Genomic DNA, 27,966 nt, shown 5'->3' with positions numbered 1-27,966 from the left:
AGTTAAATGATGATATTAAGAGATTTACACATTGGACTCCAAGGGCAGCCTGTGGTGACACTGCGACCACCAGTTAAGTGCAGCACAAAAAAACCCAGGAGCAAAAGCAAAATCCCAAATAGACAAGCGAGCTGCTCCTATTTTCCAGTCAATTTACTGGAGTTTTTAACAAGTAAACCTTCAGTTCACCCTATATTCACCAAGCATGCTTGTCTGTGTGCTGTCTCTGGTTGTTCTGTACCTGCAACTCCGTGTCTCTCCCACCTGCACTCAACTGCTCCCTTTTGGGATGGTGACATTGCTGGCTGTGTTTGTTCTAAATCTACACCCTGAAAGCTCACTTGCAAACTCTTTTGTGGTGCAGGGAGGCTGAAAAGACCAAACTGCTCGTAGTAGCACAGAAGCAAAAGGTTGTGGAGAAGGAGGCAGAGACTGAGAGGAAGAAGGCTCTCATAGGTATGTTGAAGAGTCATTGACACACAAGTATGCCAAGGACTAGTATCTTCAGATTTCATCTTCTCACAAGCTATTTACTGGAGTGGGCTTGGACAGAACATCCCAGCCAGGCCCTTTGGAAAGTCTGCTGTCCCTAGCCAAGCAGGAACAGGCAAGGTTGCTAGTCAGGTGGGAGACATCCAGGATAAATCCTGCAGCTGATGATTCAGTAGATGAGGCTCCTCCCTCTGAATCGGCACTGACTCCCTCACCGGGGACAGCAGATCTCTGAGCACCTCATCACAAGGCCGCATTGCACCCTGCAGCAGTCGGTGGCTACCAGTTTTTGTGGTGATGCTGCTTCTGACCATTCAGTGATGCAGTGGGGCCTGTAATTGCCCAGTGGGCACATGGTGCAGAAGCACATTATGCTATGAAGCCGTGTGTTTAATTTCGGCAGTTTTATTCTCTCTTGTCATGTCAACAGTTTGTGTTGTGCTGACCCCAGTTCCCCATGTGGTGTTAGGGATGCTGTACTGATGGAGGGGCCATCTTTCAGAGGGGTTTTAAAGCCTACTCCTGGGGGTCATGGCCCTTTTGGAAAGGAATGGAGAGCAGCCCCAGTGGTCCTGTCCAACTCTAGTTCAGGGAGCACATGCCACTTCCATGAATGATTCCCCCTTGTAAAGTGCTACATTGTGGTGCAGGACAGGGGCTTAGAAGCTCACTAGAGTTCTCAACACCCCTCCTTTGGAAGCTGCTTAGAACTTAGAGATGTTCCTTTTGAAGAGAAATTCTTAGTAGTTTGGCTTCTTCCCAAGATGTGTGCATCACATCACTAAATGGTTTGTTTTCAGTACATTGTAAGGGCGTTCGGGATGGGGCTGCGTACTGTACTGGGGACACTTGTAAGCCAGATCAGTCCTGTGGACTGGAATCACAAGCTGTCCTGGTGAAAGTGGCTGAGCTCTGCAGGCTGATTGTCTCCACACCAAGGAAGTTTCTAGGGCATAATTTACTGGTAGCACCACCTGTGTGAAAGGTGGCTGAGTTACTGCAGTGCTAGAACCCATCACTGTTGTGTTTCCTGATCGTGCCACCCAGATGTAACTGTTAATTTTTGAAGCACCTTGAGGGGATGGAAGAAGTGAGCTGTAGGGATAGCCTGGTACTGAGCCTCTTATCAGCAATAATATCCAGTGCAGTCCATTCAAAACTATTGTCCACATGCTGTGGCCACAGGTGCTTGAGCGAGCATTGTCTGAGCTGCTGTTTGTAATTGCAGAAGCTGAGAAGGCGGCTGAGGTGGCCAAGATTCATTATCGACAGAAGGTTATGGAGAAGGAAACAGAGAAGAGAATTTCTGAGATTGAAGGTAAATGGAGCTTGAGTAGTGACATTTCTCCTCTCTTCTTTCTCTCTTCCCCCCCCCCCCCCCCGACCCTCCACACTAGCTGTTAGCACAAGGTCTCCCAGAGGCACCCCCCCGCACCTCCAGTAACTATGGGTGGAGGAGAAACCTCAGCCCGGGGATCCACGGTGCTATCACAATGCAAATAATAAACCTCACACAACTGTAGCTCTTAACTGTGAGGGTAAATTCTCCCTGAGTGTTTTCCATCAGCTCTTCAGTGCCTCCACATGTGTGTTGCTCAGCCTGGCTGTGACCAGGCACAGCCAGTGATCTCCTTACATCACAGTCCCAGAGGGCTTGTAGTAATGTTGCTATTTCAGTTCTAATGCTCTTTTCTATTTGACTTTCTCTTGCTGTTAGATGCTGTTTTGCTAGCAAGAGAGAGAACAAAAGCTGATGCAGAATATTACACGGCTCAGAAAATGGCTGACTCTAACAAGGTATGGGGAGTGTTTTTGGAACAAAGTGACCCAAAGCGTAGACTTGCTTAGTCTCTTCACTCCACCGAGGAAGGGGAGGGCTCCAAATGGCAAGTGATATGGGAATGTTTAATTTATCTGATATCAATCCAGTTTTCTGGTGCAGGGATTTAAATGTCAACCACAAACCGCTGTTGCTGGGTTAGAGGGGACCTGTGGGGATAAATCCAGTGATGTCTGCATGAGAATGTTGCCTCTTATGGGATCTGCTCTCTCACTCTGTATAGCTGAAACTCACGCCAGCATATCTGGAGCTGAAGAAGTATCAGGCCATTGCTGCCAACAGCAAGCTGTATTTTGGTAACAGCATCCCCAGCATGTTTTTGGATTCCTGCACCTTCAAACACATGGCTATGAGGACCGTGCCAGAAGCCAGTCTCCTTTCAAAGGAGGATCCTGCACTCTCTGGGGGAAGCCACCTCAAAAAACCAGAGAGCACAGGCTGATGCAAGAGGTGGAAAAGCTTCAGCAAGCTCTGGAGGAAGCGGCTGTGTCGTGCAGACCAGTGTCCTCCCTGGTGTGCTACAGGGGCGCTGCCTGCTCTCTGCCATGCCCCAGTGGGGCGGACACAGCACACGCAGCCTCTTTCTACACAGATGTGACAATTGGGTTGATTTCTTTAAGCAACAACTGTGTTGAGGGCTCTGCCTTTCCCTTTTCTCACTCCCTGTTTGAGCTGGTGCTTCCGAATGAGGGACAATCCTGTACTTAAACTTGCCTATACTGGAATATTAAAGGACAGAAGCCAGGGAGCCTTCTGCAGGAGGTGCAGTTCTTTAGAAGGCCTGTGTTCTGCATTACCTTTGTGGAAGGAGGTTTGGCCTAGGGGCCCTCGAGGGCGCTGGGTGAGTGGGATGGAAAGCCTGGTCGTTTTGCTGCCCACGCCCTGAGGCTGGACTGACTCGTTAACCTCCCTCATGCTGCTCCGAGGCCTGTCGCTCATCTAGATGTAAACTTAATTTCTTCTTGTAAAATGCTACCGACTTTCATTTGCGTCGTGCCTCACTGTGCACACCTGCTCAGCTCCCTAGATGCCAGAGGCCTGGCTAGGATGGGCTTGGTGGCAAGTAGATTTTTTTTTTTAAATAGGAACCATATAGCTCTAATCCTTTCTGTAGATAGCAACACTAACTGCTTTGAACTTGGCACTAGTCTATAATGGTAATGCTGTGCTACCTGGGCTGCCTGTCTCCTTAGCTGCCCTACGTGCAATGAAGATCGTGTTCTGCTCTTTGGTGCTGTATGGCTCTGTCTCCTCCCCTCCAAAGATGCGGATTGAAGAGCAGGCAGCATATGGTGCCAGGTACTGAGGGCAAGGGGACAGACTTGTGAAACCTGCCCTGACCACAGATGCCTCTGCCAGGCCCCCCCAGCCTCCTTTCAGTTAGCTTTGCCTCCTTGCCCTGGGAGGGCTGCTGCCTCTCTGCATCTGGCAGACAAAGGGAGGAGAGCAAGTGCAGATGGAGGATGCAGGAATCAGCGCTCCCAGGTCTGGATCAAAGTAGTCTCCCTCCTCCCTCCCCCCCGCCACGCACGAGGGACTCAGTTGGCTGTCTTGCTGCCCACCTCTCCGGTGCTGGGGTGGCCCAGTGTTCGTTCTGCCTCCAAGCAGGGAATGGGCTCAACCTGCTGCTTCAACTCAGTCTTGCTCCACCACTTCTGCAGCTCTGTCCCAGGGTGCCGGGATCAGGCTGCTGAGCTCCTGCGGTGGGAGGTCTGCAGAAGCAGCTCCCGATTGGAGTCATTTAATGTGGGGGTATTCTGTTTTTGAATGAAGTATTGTCGCTTCCCCAGAGAGCAGGCGCTCAGTGTGAACAGCTCCCATTGCCCAACCCATTGTCTGTTAGCATTTTTGACCATCCGTAATGTCCTCAACTGAGTGGCGCTGCTGCTTGGGATGCTTCCCTGCTCGTGGCACAGGAAGGAAGCCCCCTGCTGGGGATACTGTGCAACATCTGCTGTCTGTCCCTTGACCCACTATCCTAGGGTGGGGGGAATTCCTACAGGAGCTGTGCTTGGTGTAGTCTCCTCCCCTCCTCTCCAATGGTAGGGCCACTGTTCAGGTGGTATTTCACATACTGTTGTGTAGACGCTTCCTTTTAAGTCCTGGGGTGGGGTTTAGATCACTGGGATTGGTTCTAGAATGTCTTGCCTCCCATCTGGCCCTGACCCCCGCTCTGCTAAGGTGGGAAAAGAGCAGCCTCATCCACCAGAATTGGAGTCTATGTGCTCGTCCCACCCTCCGGCTCCATGGGCTGCACTAGCCCACTCGGCCCTGTGGGTGCTTCTTGGAAACGCTGAGCACCTGCATTTTGCCCTGCAGTTGATGTTGCAGGGAGTGTGGAGCTGGGGCTGGACTGGGGGCTTGTCTGGGGAATGTGCTCTGTATTTTTTCCTGAATGCTAATAATTTACCTTGTTCTCTGAAGTATTCAGTTCAAGGTTTAAAAACCTGAACCTGCCTTAGCACCTGCTGATGGCCTCCTGAGTGGGTGCAGGGCTCTCACTGGGACTGGCCCACACACACTGATTTTGTGCCGATTTAACTATTTTACTCGGGGGGTTCCCTGGTTGAAATAGTTAAATGAGTGTGAGCCCTCGTGTGTGTGCTGTTACACTGGTGTGAAGGTTCCTCTTCCTCTGCAGGACTAGCAATACTGCCCCAACCTCTTTTGTCCGGGTATAGTTGTGGCCATGCTCAGGGAGTTGGCCTGCTCTGTCTTACTGTCAGTGGGGTACAATTTGTGTGTGGACTGGGCCTGAGGCTTGGAGCTTTGCTTCTGACATTTCTGTTCCTCGTGTCTGTAGATCTCGTGTGGCCAAATGGCTGTTCTCTCCTAAGCATTGCTCCTGTGCTGCCCTTCCTTGGGGAGTCCTTGTGCTGCCTCAGTCCCCTGGGGGACAGAATGCCCCCTTTCTACTTTGCAGCATGAGCCCTGTGGTTCTTACTGGAGCTATTGTTCTCAACCCACTGCCCCTTCTGCAGCATTTCTGCCTTTACTGTGTTCAGCCAGAGTGCAGCGTATCTCTTGGAGGAGGTGTCCCAGCATGAATACAGTGTGCTTTACAGACCTGTTGCTCTGCATCCACTTTGCTGTTGGCTGTTTGGGGTGCACATTTAGTTGCTGCAGCCAGAGTATTCTCTTGTCCAGATACTTTCAAGCTAGTGCCCATAGGAAGGGAAGGCCCTGTGACTCCCTGTGCATTGGGCTGTCAGCATTTGTTTGCCAGTCTCTTAGAGCCCCGCTAAGGTGGGAACCAAGGAACAATTAGACACCCGAGGATTAAAATGCCATGCAGCCTCTTGGAGCCAGGCAGCAGCAGAGATGGCACTTCTTGATTGGGAGTTTGTGCACTCCTGCAGCTTCTGGGGTGAGGACAGATGAACCTTACCATAGTGCCATTGCCTCCTTGCCCCACTGTGATAAGGTGGGAGAAGAGCAGGCTCATCACCAGAACTGGAGTCTACATGCTCATGGCTCCATGCTGAGCTGAATGGCACAGTCCTGCTGACAGCCCCCTGGCAGTTCCACCATCTCATGGAGAGAAGCCAGGCATTGCCAAGCAGCCTGTGGCCCCATGGACTTGTCAGAGTTTGAAGTAGCAGCCTCTGAATCTGCATCCTGGCCAGGGTGAACTCACCTGCTCTGTGGTTGAAGGTCTGCTAGGTGAGATGGGCCTGAGCCCTCTGCTGTAAAGACCAGCAGCCACAGCACACTGGGTGGCTCTGGCTCTGCCAAGACTGCTGGCTAGCAGGAAGTTAGACTGGTTGACATCTGTGCCTCTGTCCCCAGGGAATAAGTCTCTGTGCCTCCCATTTCCCCAAGCTGCTAAGCACCAAGCTATTAGCTGATGGGTGTCAGTCCTCCAGCCATATGCCAAGTACCTGCTTTCAAGGTCTCTGTGCTCTAGTCCAAGTTCTGAGCTGTCCAGTTGCCTGGCTGTGGGCTACACCAGTCTGCATTCCTGGGAGGGCCTGCACTGCAGCAGGAGAGCATGGTCACAAGTACAAACTATGACTGAACAAGCATCTGCTCCAGCTGTTTGAAAGTCTGCTACAAGCAGGGTTCTGTGCCCACCAGCGTTCTTACTGACTGAGGATGAGTGGGAGCTTGGTGTCTAAGGGATGCCTGATGGGGCAGGGGATGGTGACAAGCCCTGTACTCTCTCGGGTGCTTGGGTGTACAAGACCTATGTATTGCTGTAAGAGCAGACCACTCCTCCAGCTCCAGGAGGCAGGCAACAGCACACAAAACTGCAATGGCTGGCTCTACAGTCAGTGGGTGATGCTAGATTCAGGGTGCATACAGAAAACAGCTCCTTCTCTGCAAGAGGGGAGGTGCTCCCTGGGCAGTAATGATCCTCCCAAACTTCTGTTCACTTGCGGCCTCAGTCTGCTGTCAAGGAGGGTGCTGCAGGCTGGACTTGGCCTGTACAGCTTGGTGTTAGATGTGCTCTTTATCTGGCTTAGAATATATATGTCAGATACTCACCCTCCCTTGCTTGGTGTGATTTGCTTTTTGTACATTTCTCTTTGAGTGCTTGAGGATGTTCCTAAGGGTTCACAGTCCTTTGGCAATACTTGATCAGTGCTTCCTGCACTAGACAGAAATCACCTGTTTTCCTAACCAACATTTTAGGGTCCACATTCTGATCACTTTTACCTACTCTAAAATACTGTCCATGACATGCTGGTCATAAGTGAGACAGTTGGTTTGATCAGTGTGGGTCACTTGTGCATTAGTTTGAATTCTCACAGGGCTCATGGTCTGGAATTTACCTGTTTTGAAAATGAATTTAGAAGTGTCCATGTTTTGAGATAGCAAACAACTTTCCCTCCACGAGCTGCTGGATTGTGTCTGAGGGTGGGTGGGTGGTGGGGGGGGCCTGGACAAGTTTCTGTGGAATTTACTTTTTTAAAAATTTATTCATTTATATGGCAAAATGTTAAATTTTTGGATAAGAATAAAATTATTTTGATACCATGTATTGGGTGGCTGCCTTGCCCTCATCCTGCCTGCCTGCGTTGGGACTAGGCTGCCTCCTACTAGGTCTCCCACCCCACATTTCCACCAGATTCATGTGAAGGCAGGCAACTGTGGTCTCACCCTCTGCACACTCAGGGGAGGACCCAGCCCAGTATAAACAGATCAACCACCTCCATTTCCTGTCCTGTCTAGGTTTCCCTACTGGAAATACTCCAAGTGTCTTGGAGGGTACACAGAACCTGTATAGCCTAACACCTACCTTCAGCCCCTGCTCTTCTGCTGCAGCTAGAGGCTGTTGTGGGGGCTCTACTGTTTAGGGCTCTAAAACAAGATCTGCTCACGGTTGGGAGCTGAGGTTCTCGGAGGGAAAGATTTCCCAAGCCCAGGGCTTCTCCAAACCTTGCACTCCCCAATGGTGGGATCCAGGAGGGTGGAGCAGTGATGGCCAGATGGAGAATCATTACCTGCCATGCAGTCACAGAGCTGTTACACATGCATCCATCCTCCCACAGCTCCAGGGCAATCTGTCCTGTACATGCACCAGGGCAAGGAGACAGACCCCCTAACCCATTGCCCCTGGGCTGTCTCGCATCAAATTAGAGTAACATAACCCTGCTCCACCGCAACTGTGGCCAGCGTGGGGCCCTCCTTGTCACTGGTGTCAAGGTAACAAGGCTGCCAGGAGCTTAGCCTCTCCTGTCTCTGAGTGAAGCGAGATGGGAGGGTTGGGGGTCAGGGGAACTGCAAAAGGGGTTAAGGCTAAGTCATAGGAGAGCAGCCTCAATTCCTTCCCTCCTGTTCAGGCCAAGTCCATTTTATGGCTGTTGAAAAACCAAACTTGTTTTGTTCAGTTCAGGACAGCAGAGGGCCACACCCATTGATGGGTGCAGAGATGTACCATCTGCACTGCTTTCTCACTGCTGAAAAATGGAGCAGCTATACTGCATTCAACACAGACATTTAGGCTCCCCTGCCTTCCATAGAAACCAGATGAAGTTAGAAGCTTAAATATCTGTGTATTGAAGGGAGAGATGCAACCTTCCTCCTGTGAGCACAGGCCAACCCTGGGCTTCTGGACAAGTGAAGAATCTGCTCCGTTGCAGGTGGGGTTCAGAGCAGCAGCTTTCCTCTAACTGTCAGTAATCGATGGAAGGGAGAGCCACTGTATGAGCTGACTTACCTCTGCATGGTGGCTGCTGCTGCTAAAGTGCTAAGCAACTCTGTGTGCAGATACCCTCTCCTGCCCTGTGGCCCTCATGAAGTCAGGGTTGGGCCCCAAGACAGCAGTCCTCTAAAGTACAATGCGAGTTTAGACTAAAGCCCTCAGACCATGATCGAGACAAAGACTAGGGGCTGGATCTGTGCCCCAAGCTCTCCAAAGACGCATACAGGGCTGCAAGGGATCAGGAGAGTCCTACCTCCCTCCCTTAGCAGTCACTGTTCAACCCTGCACCAAGCTGGCCTGCAGCTTTTACTCTTACCAATGCCTTTGATTCAACTCATATCAGATTTAACACCACGCTGAGTGAAAAGGTCACATTAAAGGTTATAAATTATCATGATTAAAAAAAAAACAACCCATCTATGACTTGCTCTTCAGACAGACCATAACTCAGACAATAATTTAAATGATAAAATACATTGGCTGCCAACAGAATAACCCAACACCAGCTGACCGTGATGTGCTCTGGGTGAGTAGGGCTGTTTGCTCAGCGCAGCATGTATTACTGTGGCATCAAGTTACTGCAGTAGATTCTGGGGTCCTGGCTGCTACCTGCCAGGCACCGTACAGCACTGGCTCCTGCATTGGCAGTAGCTGGTCATGCCTACGCACTGCACAGCCAGCAGCTTTGGAAATCTTTGCTGGGGAGAGAGTGGCTACTGCCTGCCCAAACCCAGGAACATCCCGAACGCCAGCTCCAGCCAGGAGTCCCAGTTCATCCTGACATGCTTTGGAAGGACTGGGCTGGAAAGTGCCATACGAGGGTCTGTGCTGCAGATAGTAGGAGCTGACACTTGAGACATTGAGGGAATTGGGCTGGCAGCTTGTCACAGTTGTTTTGCCCATAAGGAGAGGCCCTATGGAGGGCTGGGGAGCCAGCCCAGGCTCCTGGGTGTGTCACTGTCAGGAAAACCATTTGGCTGGATTCAGGCACTAGGGGCAGGGCAAAAACAGTCTCTGAACATGCAAAGGTTCCAGCTGTTACCTAAGAGGCCATTACTGGAATGGCCTTCCACAACCCCGGCCTGACTGCCGAATTGGATCACCCGCAGGGGCGGGGCACGTTTGCTATGTCCAGCACCTGAAAGCAACAACATAATTCCAGGCGGCAGCATGGGGGGATGCAGTGGGCAGAGATTACAGCTGCCAGCTTGCAATGCTGGGGTTAGTCCCCTCGATCTAGCTGACACGGTCCATGCTAGGATGGGTGGTCTTGGCAGTGCGTTGCCATGACACAATGATCTGCTGGGCTCATTGCTACAGCTCATGCATGGCATGGAAATAGGAACGGTCCCCTGAGCTGCTCCCCCTACCCCCCCATGCCTGCATGGGGAGGGGGGCTCTGCAGTGAGAGAAGTGTCCCTCATTTGTACTTTTGGGAAGGTCTTGCCCTTTCACTAGTAAAAACCTGAGAACATTTCCCTACATCTGCTGGTGTGAGCCCCCCTGGCCTCCAAGCAGCCATTGCTGGCCAGCCCTGCTGTATTGTGCAGCCACAGCATCTGTGTTAAGGCACAGCTGAGTCAAGCATTTCATGTAAACACTCAAGACCTTGAAGGAAGACTCTGCTAAGCGAGTCGAGTACCATTAAGCAAGAAGCAGAAATGCTCAATCATTCTAGAGAAACGCTGGAGCCAGCCACGCCTTGCTGTCCCAGCCGCCACAGTCTGGGTCATCTCCGTGAAGCTGGAGGCTTCAGTGCCACCTTCAAGGAAGCGGCCTGCTGGAAAACAGAACGAGAGGAACCATGAGAGGGGCTGGGTCCTGGGACGCTGCTAAAGCCACCCTGGCAGTGAGTGAATGAGCGTGGCACATTGGCCCAGCCCAGTGCCCTCACTGGCACAGGAAGGGGAGGAACAGCTCAGTCACTCTAAAACAAAACAAAGCTGACTAGCCTGCTACTCAACTAGTGAGGGAACAGGGCATGATAGCCACCTAAACAGGGAGCCTAGCCAGGCAAAGGGAACCCAGCCCCACTGGGTAACACAATAGCCAATCTGATCGCAGACACACACAGCTGGGCTCACCTGGGGCTGGCTGGATTGACACATCAGGGCAGTAGGTTTGGCAGGCGGGATAGGCAGAGCTGACAATTTGGTCCCATCCATGCTACAGCCATTCAGCTTATCTGCCTTACGCTGGCAAGAGCAAGACAAAAAGCATTCCTTTAATGGCCATTTCAGCTGCAAAAACTGGCAGCTGTTCATGATAGCCACCTAAGCAGGGAGCCTATCCAGGCAAAGGGAACCCCCCCCCCCCAGCCCCACTGGGTAACACAACAGCCAATCTGATCGCAGACACGCAGAGCTGGGCTCACCTGGGGCTGACTGGATTGACACATCAGGGCAGTAGGTTTGGCAGGTGGGATACGCAGAGCTGACAATTTGGTCCCATCCATGCTACAGCCATTCAGCTCATCTGCCTTACGCTGGCAAGAGCAAGACAAAAAGCATTCCTTTAATGTGCAACGTTATAAATCTTTTGGGATCAGCGTCCATTTCAGCTGCGAAAACGGGCAGCTGTTCTCCCAGAAACTGCTATCAGAATAGGAGAACGGGAAAGAAAAGAAATGAGACCCCCCCACCCCACCCCAATGAATCCCAGTAAGCTAAGGCAGGGCCTCACTGACAACAGCTGTAATGATTTTTTTCCAGTGCTGGAGGCAGCTGCAGTGCAGCTGGTTGGTTGGTTGGTTGGTTGGCAGAAAGCAGCCCATTGCACAGCGCAGACCATACAGTATCTAGCCCTGGACACTCCTGAGCACCTGGAGCACAGCCTAGGTGAATTCAGGCCATGCCACTGTAGTGGTGTGGATGCAGCACAGCTGACCCCAGCACTCCTGCCTCTGCCTCTGCCCCCCCAGGCCCAGCACACCATGCTGCCCATTCCAAGGGTTGACTCTGGCAGGCACACAACCTCCTGGATAAGGCCCCCCCAGCTCTTGTGTGGGCTGCCCCCCATCAGACTGTCCCCCCACAGCCAGCCATGGGCCCTCAGTACTGGTCGCGGAGCTGGGGGTGGGTGGGGGGAAGGGGTGTGTGTGTGTGTGTGCAGATCCCCTACTTGTGAAGTGAGAGCTGAGTGGCTAGTGGGCAGAAAGTCCAGTGTGAGGACCCAGGATGAGACGCACCTGTTTGCTTCTCAGCTCGGGGAGAGGCCGGGTCGGTGGCTTCGGCTTCACCTAACAACAGGGTGCAATAGAGTCAGTCACCCAGTTCCAAACCAACTCCCACCAGGTGCCCCCGACCCCTACCACAGCTCGGTGCTGCCATGTGGGCTCAGCAAAAGCGCTGGTGGGGCCAGTGGCACGAGCAGGGGCCGCTGGGGCAGGGGCCACACTTTCCATGCAAACAACAAGGACAATCTGCTGGGAAGGAAGTGCTGTGAGGCTCTGGCCAAGTAACTCAGCCTGCCTGGCTCTGTCTCTGATGGGGCCAAAGGCCATGTGGAAGTGGGGGTGTTTGAACTTTGCTGATTCAGGCTTTCAGCATCACGGAGAAGCCTAACCGGGACCTTGGCTGAGGGGGCTTCTGCACCAGGGGTGGGCAGATGCCCCGGGAGGTGCCAAGGGTGTTTGAGACTCAACCCACCAGCATTGCAGGACTAGGGGCTGGCCTGTGGACATGCTGCCCCACTAGCTCCCCCTGACAGCTCCACATGGGGCTGGGTAATGGGGGAGAGAGTTCTGCACTGGGAGGAGCAGTGGGGTCATCACACACCGTCTGGGTGGTGGGATTGCAGCACAGGGAGCTGCAAGGAGGCCTGGCAGGAGAGGGCAGGGGGCACCCCCGAGCAGCACATGCTGTCTTGGGGCCTGAAACCGGGCTGAGGATGGCTTCAGGCAGGGAGGTGACATGCTGGGCAGGCCTGCAGGCGACTGATGTCAAGCACCAGCGCCAGTAGGGATGGTGATGCTGCCAGTTAGGGTCCCCGCTAGCACATGTGTGCGTTCCAAAACTTGGTGAGAAGCAGCATTACCTCGCCAGCAGCTGGTTTGGGCTTTGCAGAGACCAGAGGGGGAGGTGCCACGTTGGGTTTAACTCCAACCTAATTCAAATGCAGAGAAAAGAAAACAAGCCTAAGGTTTCGCGGTCGTCTTTGAATGAAAATACTGTGTCTCCTGTCAGTTCCCAGGCCAGCAGCACACGGCAGCCTGTGCTGGGATTCAATGGGGGAGCAGTTACTCACATGGCCACGTTTACACATCTGCAGGGCCATGTCCTGAGGGAGTGACTGGAATCTCAGCGCGTGCATTCACTAGGGGCAGGCCAGCGTGGAGAGCCTGGTGCCATGTGCAGCACTGGCACCCCTCCCCCGCATGCTGCTGCCCCTAAGGGAGCTGAGGACCAACTGGCTCCAACCTGCCCACCTCTTCCCTATCCCGTCCCCCCACAGGCTCCTGCCCCCAAGGGAGCTAAGGCCCAGCTACAGGGGCTTTTTCCAAGCAGCTCTTCGGCCTGGCGCTCTATCCAGAGGCAGCATCTCTGCTCTGGAAGCTGCTCATGGCTAATGTTCTGTCTAACGCTGTGCACAGCCCTAGAGCCAGGTGGCGTGGAGAGATGGGGGTATAAGGGTGTCTTGAACTGCACTTAGCGCAGCCTCGCCAGGGACGGAGCTGCCTATCTGGGTGGGGTTTGTCTTGGGCTTTTGAAAGGCTCTCATTTATTGTGATGCCAGAGGCCACCAAGGCCCAGGAGCAATTTTCCCAAAGCAGTTCAATTGTCATCGGGCCAGTAAGCAAGACTAAGAGTGACTCTCCAGCTGACAAACTGGAGAAAAGGTCTGAAGTAAACAGGATGAAATTCAATAAGGACAAATGCAAAGTGCTCCACTTAGGAAAGAACAATCACAGTTGCACACGTACAAAATGGGAAAGGACTGCCTAGGTAGGCGTACTGCGGAAAAGGATCTGGGGGTCATAGTGGATCACAAGCTAAATATGAGTCAACAGTATAATGCTGTCGCAAAAAACGCAAACATCGTTCTGGGATGCATGAGCAGGAATGTTGTAAGCAAGACACAAGAAGTAATTCTTCCACTCTACTCTGCTCTGATTAGGCCTCAACTGGAGTAGTGTGTCCAGTTCTGGGTGCCACATTTCAGGAAAGATGTGGACAAATTGGAGAAAGTCCAGAGAACAGCAACAGAAATTATTAAAGGTCTAGAAAACATGACCAGTGAGGGAAGATTGAAAAAAATTAGGTTTGTTTAGTCTGGAAAAGAGAAGACCAAGGGGGGACATGATAAGAGTTTTCAAGTACATGAAAGGTTGTTACAAGGAGGAGGGAGAAAAATTGTTCTCGTTAACCTCTGAGGATAGAACAAGCAGCAAATGGCTTAAACTGAAGCAAGGGCAGTTTAGGTTGGACATTAGGAAAAACTCCCTAGTAGGGTGGTTAAGCACTGGAATAAATAGCCTAGGGAAGTTGTGGAATCTTCATCACTGGAGATTTTTAAGAGCAAGTTAGACAAACACCTGTCAGGGATGGTCTAGATAATACGTAGTCCTGCCCTGAGTGCAGGGGACTGGGCTAGAAGACGTCTCAAGGTCCCTTCCCGTCCTACAATTCTGATAGCTGGGTGCTCGCCTGGGAGGAGGCAGACTCAGGGGCTAGTCCCTGCCCCATTGACCCCTCCAGTATTTTATACAAAGCAGAACAGCTTCAACAAGTTAGACTGAGAACCCCCACTGCCCACAGCCCAGTGGTTAGCGCACTCCCCTGGGAGGGTGAGACCCAGGTTCAGAGCCTATTCTAGATTGAGAGGTTCAAACCTGGGTCTCCTGCCCCACAGGGACATGCCCTAACCATTAGGGTAATGATTATAAAGGGGGGGCACTAGACCATGTCCTCCTCCAGCCATTTGGTGAATCTAGCCCCTTTTAAAAAAAGTACTGCAGAAGCAGGAAGCCTGCCCAAAGGTCAATGGGGCCACTAGAAGATAGAGATGTTAAAACAGCACTCAAGGAAGACAAAGCTGTTGTGGAGAACCTAAATTAATTCTTTGCATCGGTCTTCACTGCAGAGGATGTGAGGGAGATTCCCAAATCTGAGCCATTCTTTTTCGGTGACAAATCTGAGGAACTGTCCCAGATGGATAGGTCCATCAATGGCTATTAGCCAGGATGGGCAGGGATGGTGTCCCTAGCCTCTGTTTGCCGGAAGCTGGGAATGGGCGACAGGGGATGGATCGCTGGATGATTGCCTGTTCTGTTCCTTCCCTCTGGGGCACCTGGCATTGGCCACTGTCAGAAGACAGGATACTGGGCAAGATGGACCTTTGGTCTGACCCAGTATGGCCGCTCTTATGTTCTTATTGAGGTGTTAATAGAGGAGATTTTGGAACAAATTGATAAATAAAGCAGCAGTAAGTCACCAGGACCAGGTGGGATTCACACAAGAGTTCTGAAGGAACTCAGATATGAAATTGCAGAACTACTAAGTGCAATTAGTAACCTATTGCATAAATCAGCCTCCGTATTGGATGACTTGAGGATAGCTAATGTAATGTTGATTTTTAAAACGGCTCCAGAAGCGATCCTGTCAATTACAGGCCGGTAAGACTAACTTCAGTACCAGGCAAATTGGTTGAAACTACAGAGAATTATCAGACACATAGATGAAAACGATTTGTTGGGGAGGAGTCAATACAGCTTTTATAAAGGGAAAATCATGCCTCCCCAATCTATTAGATTTTTTTGAGGGGATCAACAAACATGTGGACAAGGTGACTCAGTGGACATAGTGCACTTGGACTTTCAGAAAGCCCTTAACAAGGTTCCTCAACAAAGACTCTTAAGAAAAGTAAGCAGTCATGGGATAAGAGGGAAAGTCCTCTCATGAATCAGAAACTGGTTAAAAGATAGGAAACAAAGGATAGGAATAAATGATCAGTTTACAGAATGGAGAGAGGTAAATAGCAGAGTTCCCCAGGGGTCTGTACTGGGACCAGTGCTGTTCAACATATTCATAAATGATCTGGAAAAAGAGGTAGACAGCAAGGTGGCACAGTTTGCAGTTGACACAAAATTACTCAAGATACTGAAGTCCAAAGCAGACTGAAGAGTTACAAAGAGATCTTACAAACTGGGTGATTGGGCAAAAAAATGGCTGATGAAATTCCATGTTGATAAATGCAAAGTAATGCACATTGGAAAACATATTCCCAACTAAACATACAAAATGATGGGGTCTAAATTAGCTGTTGCCACTCAAGAAAGAGCTCTTGGGTCACTGTGGATAATTCTCCAAAAACATCTGTTCAATGTGCAGCAGCAATCAGAAAAGCTAATAGAATGTTATGAACCATTAGGAAAGGTATAGATAATAAGACAGAAAATATCATAATGCCACTATATAAATCCATGGTACGCCCACACCTTGAATACTGCATGCAGTTCTGGTCTCCCCAAGTCAAAAAATATATATTAGGATTGGAAAGGATAAAGAGAAGGGCTACAAAAATGACTGGGGGTATGGAACAGCTTCCATATGAGGAGAGGTTAAAAAGACTGGGACTGTTCATCTTAGAAAAGAGACGACTGAGGGGGATAGGAGAGAGGTCTATAAAATCATAAATGGTGCGGAGAAAGGGAATAAGGAAGTGTTATTTACTCCTTCATGTAACACAGGAAATGAATAGGCAGCAGGTTTAAAACACACAAAAGTAAGTACTGTTTCCCACAACACACAGTCAACCTGTGGAACTCACTGCCAGGGGATGTTTGTGAAGGCCAAAGTATAACTGGGTTAAAAAAAATTAGATAAATTCATGGAGGATTGGTCCCACAATAGCTATTAGCCAACATGGTTAAGAATGCAACCCATGCTCTCTATGTCCCTAAGTCTCTTACTGCCAGATGGTGGGACTGGATGACAAGGAATGGATCATTAAATAATTGCCCTGTTCTGTTAATTCCCTCTGAAGCATCTGGCACTGGCCACTGTCAGAAGACAGGATACTGGGCTAGATGGACCATTGGTCTGTCCCAGTATGGCCATTCTTATGTTCTTATCTAAAGGCTCCTTATGAAGGGAGTTGGAACCACTTTTCCTGTGACCCTTTTAGGAGGTCTTTGGAGATTTCCCTTCCTGGGAGAGAGCTGACCCGAGGTCAAAGAGGCACTGAATCTGCCCAGAGATTGGTGTACGGGGAGGTGTCCTTCTGATCTGGCTCTGAAGTGGGGCAAAGGGCAGTGCTCCATCATTAGTAGTCTAAACTTCATCTCCTAGTTCTTCCTCACCCTGAATTTAAGGGCCAGACAGAAGTTACACTTCTGAGGGTCATGTAACTCTCCAAGGCAGAGAACGCAGTCTGAGTGACCTTCGCTAACTGGGCTTCCCTCCTGGCAAGAGAGGCAGTGTTTGAGGCAGTGTCCAAGGAAGACAAGGCTTCCCAGAGGGAAGGGTGAGGAACAAAACTAAGTTTCTCAACTATTAAACTAAGATAATCTAAACTGAAATATCTAAAACTAAACTAGCAGCTAGGGGAAAAAAGGTATAGCCGTGGCACACACCAAAGGTGGACACATGAAAGCTCCAGCTCAGGCTGAGGTAGTTGAGGAAGAACTGAAGGTGGTTCACTCGCACAATCCTATAGAGTCTTGGTGTGAGGCATGAGGCAGCGTAGGATGCACGGACACACTGAAAATCTCTGCTCGAAGGCACACGGGGCGCATGCCCATCTGAAGTGGAGCACCCACAGGGACACTACTCGAAGAAGAACGCTGTGCTCTCCAGTTGGGGCATCCACAGAAAGTCTATGCTAGAACACAGGCATTTCCACACACAGCTCCCTCCAGCGCTACGTCCCTTCACCACGGAGCACGGTCAACTCTCCGCCACCAGATCCGAGAGCAGGAGCACAGAGCAGCCCAAGTGAGCTGTGCAGGGTCACACAGTCAGGGCCACAGCGGTGACTCCAGGCCCCTGGATTCATTGCAGTCAGCTCAGCTGCCGTGAGGGGTATTCAGCAGACTGCTGCTAAGAGTGCAGCTGTGACTGTCTCAGGCATTTGACAGCAAAGCAGTAACATCAGACACAGCAGTCCCAGGCCAGTCACTTACCTGCACAGGTTTGGCTGGATACGCTAGCGAGCTCTGACAGGCACTACTGGCCACCGCAGGAGGCTGAGAAGGAACAAGTAAAAATTATTTGCTTCTCATCAACCAGCGTGTTTACCCCTCTCCCTGCGAAAAGTGTGACTGGAACCCAAAGCGAACCCAACAGACAGTGTCCTACCTCAAATGGGGAGATCCCCCCCCACCCCGCACCCCAGCCCAGCTCAGTCTGCCCCAAATGGAGAAACATCCGCCCCATCCTGCCATGGCCCTGCCCAACCCACCCCAAGTGAACAGATGCCCACCCCATCCCATCCCGCCATGGCCCAGCACACCCCTTCCTGTGTGGAGGGATGCCCACTTCATCCTGCCATGACCCAACCCAGTCCGAGTAGAGAGACACCCGCTCCATCTTGCCATGATCCAGCCCAACCTGTCCAGCGTGGAGAGATGGCCACCCCATTCCAGCCCACCCCAAGTGAAAAGATGCCCACCCCATCCTAGTCTGCCCAGAATGGACAGACACCCACCCCATCCCACTATCGTCCAGCCCAACCCACCCTAAGTGGAGAGACACCCAGTCCAGCTCAGCCCAGCCTGAGTGGAGAGACGCCTACCCACTCCCACATGGTGCAGCCCAGCCCGCCCCGAGTGATGTTGGGGGCTGACCCAGCATACCCAGCTACTCAGGCCAAGGAGCTGCCAGCCCAGAGCAGAGCAGGGTCCATCTAACGCTCATGGACAATCCAGGAATGCCCTGTCATTAGGGTTGGCAGCAGGCAGATGTCTTGCAGGCTCCAGCCCCAGCCGTGAGCAACACACAGCCACACTGGGGACACCGGGGTTTGTTGTGACACAAGCGAGAGCCAATAAACACTGCCCAGGTTCAAACCCGTCTGGAAGGTGGTTTTCTTGCTGGGAGAATTGGAGGAGGCAGCCCTGACACAAGCGGCCAAAATGCCCTGCCCGATCCAGCCAAGAGAATAGCCCTACAGACTGGTAGCCATGGTAATCAGCCTTTGGGGCAGAGCATGTTCGGCATATGGAGCTCTCCTTGGAGTTCAGGTGCAGGGTGCTTTGGGGGTCCCTGCCCAGAGTGATGGGGACAGTTAGTGAGGGGATCTGCCCTTCCGCAGGAGGCACCAAAGGAAATTTAGTTCATGCAGCACCCCTTACCACTTAGTTAATGAACCTCCCCAACTAATGCAGCACCCAGCCAGCCCCTCAGCCATTTCTGCCAGCTGAACTCCCAGTTCATGCCTGCCAGCCCACACAAGCCATGTCCCCCACATCATGCGGACCGTCATCCCAACCTGACTCCTGACACTGCCAAGGCTGCAACCCCATCACCCATACCTATCTCTAGCACCGCCACCATACCCCACTGCAGCTTCCCTGCCCAGGACTCCTGTTCTGCCCCAGCCCTCTCAGATGGCAGGCACAGAGGAGAGGTGCCCCGGGAGCAGAGAGCATCACTGTCAGCTTTGTGCAGATTCATATTTTGCAAAGTATTTGCAAATATGCAAATTAGCTCATTAAACTACTTTCAAATTTGCAAACAATGAGTGTCTGGCCAGAAATGTCATTGCGAAGGGCAATCCACCAGAGTGGCAGGGCCAAACATGGAACTGCACCAAGCTCAGCAGGTGGGTACTAAAGGGAACAGCCATGGGGGGAGGAACTAGAAGCAGAAGAAGTAACCCAGGGACAACTGGGGGGTAATGAGGGTGCTAAAGGAAGCTAGGAGTAGGGGTGCTGGTTGAATGGGGGCTCTCAGGTCAAACAGCCAACTGCAGTTTCCTTCCTTTTACCGGCCTCCTGCCTATCAGACATGATGGACCAGGCCGGGAGGGTGGAGGGGTGGGAAGGCCCTCTCTGGCACCTACCTCATCAGTGTGGGGTCTATATGCCCCATCATAGTCCCCCCAGTCCGAGGGTAGATACATTCCTCAAATCCAGTTCTGCCCCGGTTGGAGCTCACCCAGCCCCAGGCTCACCCACTCAGCATGTGCTATGGGGCCTCTCCTGGTGGAAAGTCCTCTTTCTTCCCCACATTTTAACCTGGAGCAAACTAACTGGGGAAATGGGAGCATCTTGGGGAAGCTCAGACACAGCCTGGGCTATAGGGAGATAATATGGCCAAGCTGTGGGACCATCCCCCCAGCTCAAAGAACTGTATCAATCCTTGGCATGCAGCTCCATTGCGGGGCTCTTACAGCAGCCAGTTGCCTAGCAATAGCAGAAAGCACCAACTGGAGAAGCCGAGGCGCAGAGGGCCAGGCCTGCATCCCTTAGCCTATCCCTATGCTCAGATTCACACCATCCTGGGTTTGTTCTCCCCTCCAGCTCTGCAGGAACAGGCTCCTAACTGCGTAACTTGTATGACAGTGCTGCCTTGGTGTGTAACGGGGGCCTTGTGCTGCCTGTGTGGGCGTGGAAATGCAATTCCCACCACTCCAGCAGAGGGCTCTTGGGAAGGACAGTGACGGTCCACTGAAGAGGTTACAAAGGGGTGATAGGAAGCAGCCTGACTCCCCTCTCTACAGCATCATTGCAGGAACACAGTGGCCAGGAGCCCAGAATTCCCCAGTAAAAATCCCCAGCCACGAGAGCTGCCCTCCTGCTCCCCAGGCTGCCTGAGCCATACATACCTCAGGCGGCAGCCTGCTGGGAGTCATGGGCACGTACACAGACCTGGGGCTCTTCAGGTCTGAGGTTGTGGCGATCAGATTTGGGCTGCTGATGTCGCAACTCTGAAGCGCATGCCTCACGTTCCTAGTATTGCTTCCCTCTTGAAACAAGGGGTTGGAGAGCCCGTTGGTGGTGGTGGTCACAATCCTCCTGAAACACACACACAAAAGAGCCACAGCCATATTTTCCCTCTGGTTTGATTTCACCCAAAGGCCCCCAATTTTGAGGTCTGCTGAACACCTCAATGGCTCTTTGGCAGTGAGGCACAGAATAGCCCAGGATTCACCAGGGTCCTGCTGCCACCTTGCCCTAAAAACGTGCTACGTCATAAACGAAGGAGAATAATACACTTTTCAACACTACTCATGGAAAACCATATATCGTAGAAAAGATCAGACCTTAAAAGACGGATGTATATCAGGGACCTCAAAAGGTGTCCCAAAGGACTGGAAAGCACAACCAGCCCTGTGTCATCACAGATCATGATGACATCACCATTACATGCTGATTACTGGGCACATTGGGGTTCATTTTCTTCTTTTTTCAGTTTTTAAAAACAAGCCCAGCATTTTAAATCACTTTATTGCAAAAATAACTGAAGTCCACGACAGTCAGAGCTGAGTGCTATTCCTGTTTCTGCCTGAAGTGACTTTGTACCAGCTCAACTCCTCAATTACCTGAGCTGTAGAGCTAACAGGTCTGCCTGTCTGTCTGTCCCATACTCATCACCTTGGAATCCAGAGACTGTGTTTTCTCCAATTTTGGAATGTGGGCAACACATTCTGTAACTCCTTTGAACACGGGTTCTTACTTCTAAAGGGTGTAGTGACCATTTTAATTTTACCAATTAAATGGTAGTTTAATTTAACATTATTTTTCAAAGAGCTGCTGCAAGTAGTGAATTACCTTTCCTAGCTGCAGCACTGGAATGACTTAGTTTTTTGGGGGGGAGGGGGGGAGGGCTGTGTTAATTTCTGATGATATTTTAAATTTCTTTTTAAAAAAGGGGAAATGGGAAAATTAAAATGGATTCTGCTCCAACCCCATCTTCGTCTCTGACTCATCCTGTGCTGCACACAGTCACACAGCTCAGCCACCGGCAGGAGAGATTCATTCATTTATCCTGCACCCAGCTCCTAAATGATTCTTTGGGCAGAGATCAATAGGGAAGTTCCAACCCCATTGACAAATTTTCCAGGTTATGAGAGAATGGTCTCATGCAGCTGTTAAAAAGTCACATATATACCAGGTGAGGCATTTCCAGTACAAAGAGGGAAGTATTAATGCCACTGTACAAGGCACTGGTAAGCCCTCATCTGGAATCCTGTGTACAGTTCGGGTCAGCCATGTTCGAGACAGACGAATCCACACTGGAACTGGTGCAGAGAACAGCTAATAGGATGATCAGGGGAACAAAGGGCCTATTTTCTGAGAGGAGATTACAAGAACGTGGCTTGTTGAGCCTAGCAAAATGCAGGCTGAGAGACTCTGACTGCTCTCTACAAATCGATCAGGGTAAACACCAGGGAGGGGCAAGAGCTACTGAAGCTAAAGGACAGTGTGGGCACAAGTAAAAAAAAGAGATAAACTGGCCATGAACAAATTGTGGCTGGAAATGAGAAGAAAGTTTCTAACCATCAGAGGGTGAGGTTCAGGAACAGCCTCCCAACAGGAGCAGTGGGGGCAAGAAACTGAACTTGTTTGAGGATGGAGCTGGATAAGTTTCTGAAGCGGATGAGATGCTGGAGTTACCAGTGATACCAGGGACTGGACACTATGCCCCAGGGGGCCCCTTCTTATATTCTTATATATATTCTTATAATATATTCTTATATCCCACAGGTTTTGCATGGAACAGCCCCATCAGTTGTATGAACATGCTTAGCTGCTCTGTCCCAAATCTGGATGCAGAGTGCTCCCAGGAAGAGGGCACAAAGGGGCTTGTGGGTTGCCATGCAGGGTATGACAGGGTATGTCTCGATTGCTTCCTCATGCCTGACTGGGGAAAAGCCCAAAAGGGTGTGTGCTTGGGACTGCTGTAAGCTCGTCCGCACGGCTGAGTGTCCAGCTGTGAATCACAGGAGCAAACCCAGCCCTGTGCTGCTCACTCGCACTGTCAGTCCTCTCCCTTTCCGGCACATCCTGGCTCTGCCACCTCACAATCTGTAAGTGCTGTGAGCAATAGCAGCGGCAAAGGTGTGGTTGTGCCTTGGGGCACTGAGAGGCCAGCTGAGAATCCCAAGTGCTTGGCAGACACTCCAGGCATGGAGCTACTGCTTTTATAACAATGGCTACTAACTGCCAATCCCCTGAAGCCCACAGAGCCTCTGCCTGCGGATTGTAACCCGATGCCCAGAGGCGCCAGACAGGATCGGGGCCCCACTGTGCCACACACTCTATAGTGCACGTGGTCCCAGCCCCAGGAGCCTGTGATGAGGGGACAGGGAGAGGGAGAGGGAGGAGGTGCCATGGGAGAGGGACACCCTCACAGTCTGTTACGCACACTGGGATATTGCTGCTCCTTCAGGTTTGCTTCTCGTTCCAGTTGTATCTAACTCCCCATTGGCCTGCCCCTCCCAAGAAGCCCTAAAACCCCCAGACGATGTCCAGGCTGGGACCAGAACCCAAGGGCGGGGGTGGGGAGGCCTGCGATTCTAAGCCCTCCTCATAGTCGTGTAGCAACTTGCCACAAATGGCCTTTGAGCTGGGGCTTCTCAGCTCTGGGGCAGGAAGGAGAGTGAGCATTGGCCCACCTCTTTCTGGTTCAACATGAAGAGAAGCTTTCACCCTCAGAGAAGCTACTGCACCCTCCCACTGCTTCAGGTCAGGGGTGTCACACTTGGCCCAGGCATCGCTCAGGGCACATTGGTGAGAAAATGCAGTTGTGAGTGAACGAGAGCAGCAGAGAACAGAGAGCAGCTCTTTGGCCCTGTGCCCAGCCCCTCCCCAGAACCCTCAATATTCCCCTCCTGCCTAGAGAGGACACTGGCAGGGCCCTGTCAGCACCAGGACCTGCAGCTCCTTGTTTGGTGAGAGCACAGGGACAGGGTCTCATGGCACTGCAGGGAGAGTCCAAACAACTGGGCCCTGCAGGGGCTTGGGAACCATACCACGCTCTCTGGGGGGTGCTCACTTAGCAGGGAGGCCCATCAGAAACTCCTGCTGTCAAACAAGAGTGGACAGGACCTGCACCCACCCCACTCCTCCAGGGTCCTCCTGAGCAGGCTGCTCAGTGACCAAACACCCACCAGCAGGCAGCAGATGAAGGCGGTGGGGGTGTAGGAAGGAAGAGCCCAGAGGGGCTGGCCCGGCGAGGTCTCCAGAGGGTGGGTGAAGGGGTGGTATTTCAGGGATTCAGGGAATACAGCTTCCCACACCTGTCACTGATCAGAACCCAGAGCAGGGGCTTCGTGAACAACAGCAGCTCCCATGTGATGGCCAGACAGTGGCTCCTCTTGGCACGGGGCTGGGCTTGTCAGTGCAGGTCACAATGACAAAAACCACCGGGACAAATTGACCCGCTTGTCAGCAGCCTCGAGGCTGGGTTGGAGGGCGATGGGTTGGATAGGCCATGGGGGAATGAACTCTTCTCTCTCACAGGCCATAGGGGAGGTGCACAGGGGAAAGCGTGGAGACACTTGCCTGTCAGCACAGGACTCAGAGAAGCACCTGGATATCTGGAGCCAAGCACAAGTACTAATGGTCAGTGGACTGGTGTGGAGAGAGTCAACCAACCGTATCGATTCAGTCTGTCCATCCAGCTGTCCAATCAGCCTGTCACTTGCTCCTTACCATGGAATCTAGCTATTGTGTATCCCAGCAAATCAGAGGAGCTGCCTGCCATGGGGACTGAGCTCTGTGGGGGCACGGTACAGCAGCGGGAGTCTTACCCTTTCTGGAAGTATTTCTTCCCATTGCCTTTGTAGAACACAAAGCCTCCGATGGTCAGCATGGCTACCAGCACCACCACTGTCAGCACGGCTGCCACAACCACGTTACTTCCACCTGTCGAGAGCCAGAGAGAGGGATCAGGGAGGGATTCAGTTTAGGGAATTCAGTCACCTATCCCAGCCCAGCTCCTGGTGGGCAGGGCAGGGCCAGACTGTCCACTGTTTTTCAGTGCTTTGGCCAATCTAAGCAGCTCCTGAAAGGAGTGTGTTACACAGCTTATCAGATGTCACCGTCAGGACATTGCTACTGCCTGCAGCCCAGCTTTTTCCTCCAGCAGGTCCACCCCGAACCCTGCCCTCCTGGCCCTAGTGAGCGCCGTACCTGATGCAATCTCCGAAAGCTTCCGCTCGCAGTAGGGCGCGGCCCAGCCGGGCTCACAGTGGCATTCCCGCTTGTGATTGCAGACCTGAAATCCAATCCGGCAGAGTTAGGGACCAGGCAGCAACTCTGACCGTGCTTTACAATGGGAGAGTTTGGGCTCAATCCTGCAGCCTCTACCCAGGTCACACTCCCATCGGCTTTAGCAGCAGTTTGGCTTTACTGAGTAGGCATGCAGGATTGGGCGCCTTGTAACTGCTGCACATTTGCTCTGGCCTCAGGATCAGGACCGGTGAATTATACTGACAGCAGAAGCCCTATTCTCCTGAAGCAGGGTATGAGTAACTCGTGCTGGTTTCACCCAGGACTCAGCCTAGACAGTGCCTGTCTGTCTGACATGCAACAGCGTGTGATGCTGCTGTGCCCCATTTGTCACACTCAGCACCAGCGTCTGGAACAGTCCAGCCGCCCCACCTCAGCACCCATGAGCAGCTCACAGATGTCCCACTGGGACAGGGCCTTCCACAATCACAGCTGCTGGAGGAGAGGAAGTTCTGCTGAACTCATTGGCAGACAATGTTCCTTCCCAACTTGGGCCAAATTGCTCCCTGAACCAAAGTGCCCAGCAAAAGGCAGGGCACAAGGCCATTGGAATGTGGCCTGATCTGTTCCTTCAGGGTGGCCTGTGACCATGTGCTTTGAGGGAGGCAATGCTGTGATGGTGCGACATGAAAAGAGACATCGTGAGTGGCATAGACAGACATAGCAAATGGACCCTGTGGGTCTTGGGAACATGACAGGTCGCTGGCTGAAAGGCTGCATTTACCAGCAGATCACAGGAAGAGACATCAGCACCGAGGTACTGCAGACTAAGCAAGTGACGTGCAGTGCTGCAGGACAGGGAGAGCTGCTCTGAGATCAGACGCAGAATGGGGTGTGGACGGATAGAGAGGAAGGTCTGTGAAGCACCAAGAACCCATGTGAGATGGTCTCAGGGGTCCAGCAGTGCATGGCAGTGGCACACAGCACATTCATGTCTGCTGTGTGCGCTCACAGAAAACATGGGGTGTCTGAGCGAAGACCTGTCAGGAACAATACTTAGCATCTTTCACCCACACACCTCCCAGCACTCTACAACACAATCAGTACTCCAGTGTTACAGCTGGGGGATCTGAGGGACAGTCGGTCCTGTACAGTCAGAGGACACCCAGAGGATCGTGGCCACACCAGCACCTCTGTGTGATGCCATGCCCTTTCCATGGCCTGAACCTACCCCGTGACCGTTGCACTTTGCAGAGCAGTTTTTGGCACCGTAAATCAGGAGGTCCTGGCAGCGCCCGGCATAGCAGACCTGGAATGAGAAGGCACAATGCTTTCAGCACGGTATATACGGCACCTTGCCATCACCCATCCTGCACTCACAGCGACTCAGCAGCTATGTTACCTCCTTGCTCCTGACCTTCCCCTCCTCTCCAGCAGATCCCATGGAAAACCCATTCTTCCCCAGCACCCGCAAAGCCAAGCACACGTCACCAGCGCAGCAGACAAGAATAGCAGCAGCCTGTGCAGCGTGCTCACCATTTCCTCCCCACACTTGGTGCCTGTTGGCACTAGCGCAAGATTCGCCACCACATCAGTTTCTTCCTTGTCAGTGACAGCTGCTTTGCAGGTCACCCCCCCGAGAGACAGGGAGTAGACGCCACCCCCTCCAATGGGGGTCCTGTTCCCACTCAGGCAATGCAGCGTGCCACACTTAACGTCTCTGCGGGAAAAGTAAACGTCAGGAATGAGCGTGCTGGGTCTCATCTCGCCTTAGCATTGGCATGGCCCCAAAGCCTCGCACCCCACAGCCTGTGCCAATGTGGAACAGCTCCTCTGCCTTTTGCCTGGAGGGTGGTCTCAGCGCTAGCAAAAGGTCCTGGCTCAGCAGCCCTTGCCGATGTCTGGGCCCAGCATAGCACCCTCACCCACTTCTGACCTGCAAGAAACCATCTCTAGGGGGAGAGGGGAGCTCAGCATCTGACCAGTTGTGAGGGCAGGGGTGTGAGCAGGCCCAGCTCAGCAGCTCCTGGACAGAGACCACCAATTCCTGTTGCACACACCACCACAGAGCCGCCTGACAGTTCAGGTCAGCACTGGTGCATCGCACTTGGGCTGGCCCCTTAGTAGTGAAGGGCTCCCTCCCTCTCTCCTTCTGGACCCCACACACTTGGCCAGGCTCCATGGCCATATGCTGGGAGCCAGCGGGGCAGCTCCAACTTGTGCAGCCTGCACTACCCTGCAAGGATCCTAGCAGGAATTAACTGTAAAATGTCCATGTCAGAGACCAGCAGGGGCCCACAGTAACATCGCTGCCTGAAGCCTGAGCTCTGTGGGGATATCAAAGTAATCTGCCTCCATTGACCCCTGAAACGGACTAACCTTCTCCCCCAAAAAAAGCAGAGAGTTGCAGAGAATGGATTCTTCAAAAAAATCTGAACATTTACACAGATACCTCGCTAAGAAGGGTGTTTCCAGCTCGCAGCATGGAGAGACATCTCAGACTCCAAGTGAATACTTGGCAGCCAAGCCAGGGCTCGGAAAAAACAAATGGCCACCAAACTGGACATTCTGGAGATGATCTCTTGAGTTTGAGGCCATGAGAGAAGACCAAGAGTCTAGCAGTAAAGAAGGAAGTTACGGATTTGGAAGAGCAAGTCACTGTGCTAGAGACTGGCCTCAGAGAGACAGAGCTGCAGAGCCGCATGGCACAGATGGAGCAGAGAGAGAGAGATGCAGCTTAAACTGCATGATTCAGAAAACAGAAGGAGAAGGAACACAAGAATTAAGGGACTACCTGAAAACACGGAAGGAGGAAATCCAATCTGGCATGTAAAAACGGTGGTTGAAGAATTGTTAAATTTGAGCTCTCTGAGAGAGGTGACAGTGGAGAGAGCGCATAGAGTGCTGCTCCCCCACAGCTAAGCCTTTTAATAGACCCAGAGACCTAACTGTGAAATTTCATGGTTATCAGCAGAAAAATTTAATTATGAAAAAAGCCAGAGAGCGTTCAGAACTCATACTCAAAGGCTACAAGCTGCAATTTTCCACAATCTCTCTGCCCTAACTTAAAAAAAGAGGAGTTGGGGGAAATTACATCAGCACTCAGAAGGGCAGAAATCCACGACAACTGGGGATTCCCAGTCAGACTCTCTTTCAGCTTCAAAAATCAGCATTATTTAGGCTATGTCTACACTACAGACGTTACAGCGGCAGGGCACTGCAGGCAGGCAGTAACATGAAGTGGGAGGGCAAGGAAGAAGAGAAGAGTGGCTAGTCCTACCAGAAGAGAAGAATCAGTGGAAATAGCCAAAGTTTGGAGTCCCAGGAGGATACAGGATGACTCGCAGAAGATTGCCAGGGACGACAAGA

General features: G+C 51.9%; 2 protein-coding genes across 12 annotated transcripts in view; one reads left to right on the top strand and one right to left on the bottom strand.

Moving 5' to 3' along the window:
- The window catches only part of ERLIN1 (ER lipid raft associated 1), a 59,958-nt gene extending 56,370 nt beyond the window's left edge, over positions 1-3,588 (top strand). For all 10 annotated transcript variants that reach the window (XM_074958615.1, XM_074958622.1, XM_074958619.1 and 7 more), the window contains 4 exons: positions 365-456; positions 1,721-1,810; positions 2,210-2,289; positions 2,556-3,588. In XM_074958615.1, coding sequence (XP_074814716.1) covers positions 365-456; positions 1,721-1,810; positions 2,210-2,289; positions 2,556-2,774 — 481 coding nt within the window. In that variant the 3' untranslated portion in view covers positions 2,775-3,588. The remainder of the gene's footprint in view (positions 1-364; positions 457-1,720; positions 1,811-2,209; positions 2,290-2,555) is intronic.
- A 5,287-nt stretch (positions 3,589-8,875) lies between these two features.
- ADAM8 (ADAM metallopeptidase domain 8) overlaps positions 8,876-27,966 on the bottom strand; it is a 98,370-nt gene continuing 79,279 nt past the window's right edge. The window contains exons 16-26 of one of the 2 annotated variants that reach the window (XM_074958612.1): positions 26,134-26,317; positions 25,829-25,906; positions 24,559-24,643; positions 24,177-24,291; positions 20,247-20,436; positions 17,602-17,664; positions 12,516-12,584; positions 11,668-11,718; positions 10,855-10,965; positions 10,565-10,675; positions 8,876-10,260 (exon numbers count right to left, since the gene is read on the bottom strand). In XM_074958612.1, coding sequence (XP_074814713.1) covers positions 10,210-10,260; positions 10,565-10,675; positions 10,855-10,965; positions 11,668-11,718; positions 12,516-12,584; positions 17,602-17,664; positions 20,247-20,436; positions 24,177-24,291; positions 24,559-24,643; positions 25,829-25,906; positions 26,134-26,317 — 1,108 coding nt within the window. In that variant the 3' untranslated portion in view covers positions 8,876-10,209. The remainder of the gene's footprint in view (positions 10,261-10,564; positions 10,676-10,854; positions 10,966-11,667; positions 11,719-12,515; positions 12,585-17,601; positions 17,665-20,246; positions 20,437-24,176; positions 24,292-24,558; positions 24,644-25,828; positions 25,907-26,133; positions 26,318-27,966) is intronic. The other variant, XM_074958613.1, reaches the window with a different exon arrangement.

The sequence above is a fragment of the Natator depressus genome, chromosome 7 (genome assembly GCF_965152275.1).
Source record: "Natator depressus isolate rNatDep1 chromosome 7, rNatDep2.hap1, whole genome shotgun sequence".
NCBI lineage: Eukaryota > Metazoa > Chordata > Testudines > Cheloniidae > Natator > Natator depressus.
This window is presented reverse-complemented; position numbering and strand designations above follow the sequence as displayed.